Source organism: Volvox carteri, assembly GCF_000143455.1.
Source record: "Volvox carteri f. nagariensis unplaced genomic scaffold VOLCAscaffold_35, whole genome shotgun sequence".
Lineage (NCBI taxonomy): Eukaryota > Viridiplantae > Chlorophyta > Chlorophyceae > Chlamydomonadales > Volvocaceae > Volvox > Volvox carteri.
In genome coordinates, this window is record NW_003307578.1 from 1234767 (window position 1) to 1240741 (window position 5975).

General features: G+C 56.3%; 1 protein-coding gene across 1 annotated transcript; it reads left to right on the forward strand.

Moving 5' to 3' along the window:
• Positions 1 to 333: 333 nt before the first annotated feature.
• vmp26 (metalloproteinase, extracellular matrix glycoprotein VMP26) lies at positions 334 to 3055 on the forward strand (the record flags this gene model as incomplete). The annotated part of the gene is made up of 4 exons (XM_002953256.1): positions 334 to 853; positions 1372 to 1742; positions 2090 to 2303; positions 2544 to 3055. 4 exons carry the CDS (start codon positions 334 to 336, stop codon positions 3053 to 3055), a joined length of 1617 nt encoding a protein of 538 aa, XP_002953302.1.
• Positions 3056 to 5975: the final 2920 nt, after the last annotated feature.

Below are 5975 nucleotides of genomic sequence, written 5' to 3' on the forward strand. Positions count from 1 at the left end.
AAACTAGGCGGCATGCACACGGGCGTTTCGATCCGGTGCAGTGGAAATAGGCAAGTAGGTAAAATGAGTCGATCTCGATCATCTGAACTAACAGTGTCGCAAGCCAAACAGTCCTTGATATCGCAGCAGGACCGCTTTTACAATACCCGCTTGCCTCGTAGGGTGTCGGCTCTCCTAGCCCCCATAGGGACCGCCTTTTTCCTCGCCTAACGATACTCATTCGCACAATTGTCACGACCATTACCCCAACACGTTCTACGGTGGCAGGACTGTATCTTTGACGAGGCCACGCGAGAATGCATCCCCGACGCCTTCTCCACCTTCATCGTGCTCATGACCACGCCAGCCGAGTCACTCCTCAACACCACCACCACATCCCAGCGCCTGCTGGTCATCATCCTGGACTACCCGGATTGCGGGCTCCCCGCCAGCCTCACCGAGGCCGACGTCCGTACATTGTACCTGGGCCCGGGCCACGACGGCAACGGAGGTCTGGCACAAAAGTATAGGGATTGCTCGTATGGCAAGTTCACGCTCAACATCACGGCCTTCAGGGCAGTCCGTGTCCCGCACCTCTGCTCGGTGATGGTTTCCAGCTCCTGTGCGGCCTGGGCGATATCCTTCCTGGCGGAAGCCGCCACGAGAGCACTCATAGGCCCTACGGACTTTGCGTCATTCACGCACTTCACATACATACTGCCTCCGGGGCTACGGGAGAGGTGCAACCAACCCCCTCTAAGCACTGCGTGGGAGGGACTGGCTCTTCTGCCCGGACGGAAGACCTGGCTGCAGACCTCAGCCTACGGTGTGTTTAGATGGGCAACGGTCATGCAAGAAGGTCTACATAACTACGGTAAGCAGGGTTGCGCTGCATTGCGTGTGGACGACGTGCGTGAGTGATGTCAAGTGATGTCGGTGTTTATCTGACGGTATATGTACGTGTTGATCTGCAGCAGCTGCATGCAGCGTCAGGTTTTTTGCTATCCGTTTTACTGTTTCAATGTTCGCTGACTGACACGTACAGCGGTCTTACCACCTTGCTTTACATGTATCTGTTGCCGCCTTGTTGGATATCAACCACCTTGCCGTATCCTACTGAATGTGATGCACGATGTACGACACAGTCCACTATAATCTCGAGTGACATGTAGCAGCAAAGGACACATGCAAGGTGATGCGCAGATGTTTCTGATGAGCAGTTTTATGCACGCAGGCATCGTTTTTCAGCTCCGATCCCTCCGAATACACCATCCCTCCATGTTCCCCTTACGCATGCTGCGTCTTGCGTATATCTTTAAAATCTTCGCCGTCCTGCTGACCGATCCTGCTGCTTGGGCCATGCGTGCATCGACCTGCACACGTCGGATCCAGGCCTGTGGCACTCCTGGCGCAATGATATCGAGTACAACGACTACTCGACAGCCATGGGCCGCGGAGACGCCTGCCCCAACACCGCGGAGATCGCCTACATGGGCTGGGCAACACCAGCTGAGGGTGGCGAGCGGCTTGACAGTAGCATGCTCGCACCTGGCAAAACCCTGTCCTTCACCATGCCGGCCACCTACCTCACTGGCAGCAACAACCACCTACGCGTACTGCCCGACTGGTTGCTGAGTACCTACAGCGACGCTTCCCGCGGCAAAAACCTCTATGTCGCTGTTCGTGTGGCCAAGAATGCGGACGCCGCTCTGGGGCCGGAATTTTCATCCAAGATCAGCATACACGAAGTGAATGCGGCTATAGTGAGTACATGATAATCGTAACGATGATGATAGCCAAAACGACAACTGCACATGCGCCAGACGGGCCCTGCTGCAGCGGTGTCTGGAGGCGGTGCACAGGAAGTAAGTGGGGCAGGTAGCCAGGCGGGCATTCCTACCTGTACGCCCCTATAGCCCCTCGCCACCGGGGGCTAGAACGAGCAATCACTGCTGTAAGCGTATACCTGCTGGGTGCGCGTCACTTAAGGCGCGGAGGTCTCACGGCATCGCCTAGTTAGCCTAAATCAGGAGAAGCCGGAGGTGCTGCATGCAATGCCATGACGTAATCTGCTGCTGCCGCCCTCCTGCTGCTGCTGGCTCCCTCGCAGGACAATGCTCCAGAAGGCTTTGTATCCAAGGACCCCCGGATTCAGTTCATAAATTCGACTGGGCCCATGTCCCGGCTAGCACTTGATGCCTACCGGCTGGTTGTGTACGGCGGATCCTGGGTCGGTACGGATATCCTCCGGGTGCACATCTGCCGCTTCTTATCATTGCCCTCCGAGTGCCCCCCACTCAATCGCCTCGAACCGGGGCCTCCCAGTTCCCCGTTGTCACAGCCAACACCTCCTCCGCAATCACAGCAGGGTTCACCGACCCCATCACCTCACACCGCTCAACCGTTTGCGTCTTCGCCGCCGGCGTCACCCGGTGCTCCGATGGGGCCGAACCCACCCAAGGAAATTGCTCCAGTCCCACCGCGAAGGCCCCCCGTCTCGTCTCTATCCCCACCACCGCTCAGACCGCTGCAGCCGCCATTCCCACCTCCATCCAGTAGTCCAGGATTTCCACTACCACCCAGCTCACCGCCTCCATCCCCGTTGCCACCCAGCCCCCTGCCTCCATCGGCATCACCCAGCCCACCACCACGTCCAACCCAACCGCCAAGTCCATGGCCGTCCAGTCCATGGTCGCCGCAACGACGACCCAACCCACCACCTCCATACCTGTTACCGCCCAGCCCAATGCCGCCGTCGCCAGCACCACCCGTTCCACCGCCACCTTCGCGCCTGACGTTCCCTTCTCCACGGCCATCGTCCCCACCTCCTCCCAGCCCACAATCTTCATCTCCAATCTCGCCACCACCTCGTCCACCGCCATCTTCACCGCGGCCGCCCAGCCCACTGCGTACAAGGCCACCACCGTCGAGTCCACCTAGTTTTCCCCCAACCCCCCAATTTGCAACTGGTGAGTGTAAGCCCCATCTAAGTAGTAGCCTAGCATGCGTAGCGACTGAGTCATCATCATCAAGTTCTGTCACAGTTTGTGGTCCATTACTGCTCATCGTCCCCTGATTGCCTCCCTGATTGTCTAAGCTAGCCGCCATACGCATTATCCATACCGGTACACCAGAAGCAAGTAGTGTCGTGTAGTCTTTATGCGGGTGTGCCTCTTTTAGCTCGCATTCATGTGCGCTGCTTCATTAGCGGTAGTGGGCCACTACTTCCGCCATATGTAGATGATGGGTTGCATGTAGGGTTATGGCGGCTTGCATGGGAGGCTCGCACCCTAGGGCGGGAGGATGCGGTCTCATTCATCCAATTGCGCACTCACTCATGAGCTGCGATGGTGGCATTTGCCCATCTCTCTTCCTTGCTCCGGGTATTGCAAGCGCCTGAAGTTTGATCGTCGTGTTTAGATCGCCATCACACATGCATGAGTCCTGCAGGACTCCGCGCGTACACACACGGTGGGGGGGTCGCCTCAATGTGCGCTCTTCAGGTTCGCCATCCCCATACTGGTTGCCGGTATGCGGTAACCTGGTGCTGGGTTGTGAAGAGCGTGTGCCGACATGCGTGGTGCGTGCTCCCACCACACTGTGATGCATCACGTGGCACATCTCGCCCTGCCTGGGTCGTCGCAGCACCTCCTTGAAATGTAGCAAACACTCCTGAAGATGTCTGGGATAGCTGCCGCTCCGCAGAACGTAGTGTTATGTATGTAATTGCGGTGTTTTCCTTTCCTCCGTGGCTTTTAGGCGTTGTAGTATTGCCCTTGGGCCTTCGGCTCGTATGGGTAGTTTTACAGGCATGGGGCCACGCACCCCCAACTATGTAACACACAAACACACATGTATGTAATTGCATGTCGCACAGCAGTCGCGTCGTTCGTACATGTGTGCACATGTGCATATCCGTACACGGGTGTACACGGGCATTTACAGTCGCACACGCACACATGCGTGTGTACGTATATGCATGTGATATGGGCGTTAAAACTCTTCTCCTTCCTATCTACGTGCTGCCACTTGAGTACGTTGCTGGTTGTACTAACCTTATTTCAGTTGGCGGCCATGTGTAAGTAGGCCTGTACGGCGCTGAAACTCGCTTATGTTCCGATAAATCTAGAAGAACAATTACCTGGACAAACAGGGCCGCCGGCGAATAAGTCGCTCGTTCCAAGCGAATTACGGCTCTTGTGCAAGTGACACATACACATATTGCCGGGTGTTGTATAATGTATGTTGTTACAGGGTGGTATAGCTTCACCAGCGGCCACCATTCCCGAGGCAGTTCCCTGCTCTCCCCTGCGAGGGGGGCACCCGAATCCATTCACCCCATCCGACTTCGTATAACGTATGCCTGCCTGTGTGCTGTTCTCGGATGCCGCATGCGGATGCGCCGCATCTACTTGCAGTCGATTCTTTTGCTTGCTATGGACAAACGGAAATAGCCGGCAACAACTTGCGCTCAGTGGCGACGGAAAACATGGATGAATGCCAGCAGGAGTGCTTCATGGACCCCAGGTGTGTTCATCTACCATGTATGTATACTATATAGCTTCACCAGCGGCCCCCTTTCCCGAGGCAGTTCCCTGCTCTCCCCTGTGAGAGGGGCACCCTAATCCGTTCACCCCATCCGACTTCAGAATGTATTCGTTGGGTTCAGCAACTCACCACCAGCATCCAGCCAACTCTAGCGAATCAACGGCGCCTCAACTTAGCTTCTGGTCAGCTCGCAAGTTGATATTATCACGTCCTACACCGTCCATTAGATGGGGAGCCACCTCCCATTTCAAGACTCCTCAAACACCAGGGAATCGGCAGGCGCAATTGAACCCGGACACTTCTGGGGCAGAAGTCAAGCCTTAACCTCTGCCAGCCGCCTGCCAGCCTGCCAGCCTGCCAGCCTGCCAGCCTGCCAGCCTGCCAGCCTGCCAGCCTGCCAGCCTGCCAGCCTGCCAGCCTGCCAGCCTGCCAGCCTGCCAGCCTGCCAGCCTGCCAGCCTGCCAGCCTGCCAGCCTGCCAGCCTGCCAGCCTGCCAGCCTGCCAGCCTGCCAGCCTGCCAGCCTGCCAGCCTGCCAGCCTGCCAGCCTGCCGCCTACCATGTATGCATGCACCGAGCGACGACCTAGGCAGTACATGGATTGTAGCACCTTGATCACTTTCGTCGCTCTGTCCACCCTCATCTACCAATTACACCAGCACCACCACGTCGACTTGCTTTCGCTTGGTTGGGCTCCTGCGGCGGCAGGTGCTATTTTTCCGTGCGCAATAACAAGGGGATCTGTTTCCTGCGGAACGCGCCGTTTGTTGGGTCCGACGGTGTGAACGGCTATAACGATACCATCGACCGGACGTGCTGGGTGCGCGCTAATGACAATTCCGGTGAGTGTGTGCTATGCGCTTCGTTGAGGCCGGTCTTTGTTGGCAGCAGCAGCCGCACGTCTGCAAGCAACTGCAGCAGGATAATGCACATGCATGCCATCATCAACGATGGCTTTACACCTGGGCAATCTTTCTTAGAGAGAAAAATTAAAAGCAGTTTAGTTTTACAGCGGGGGTCTTTCGGGGTGCGTGCGCTTCTAATAACTGTGTGTATGCACGTCGGTACGTGTGCATGGACCATTGATAACCGCTGCCCGACAACCTACCTCATTACATATTTCATTTCGCATAAAGTCACAGAGTTGCCGCATATTGCATATTGCACGTGTAGCATACCACATGCCGCATCATACCCATGTCACGCCGCATGCATGCATGGCGAGACGAAGGTGAAACTTGCAGCGGAGGCTCAACTGCTGGCAGCAGATAGAGTCATCGCTCGCACGCTCGGTGATGATCTATCTATTATCAAGCAAAATATTGAGCCTTGGTCCCAATTACTTTGTACTTGGCCCAAGCCATCGGGCTATACATTGGGCCGCCCTTGTTTTCCGGTAAGGTTATAATACACTGTTCATTCGAAACCCTAGCCGCCAAGCCAAGTGTCA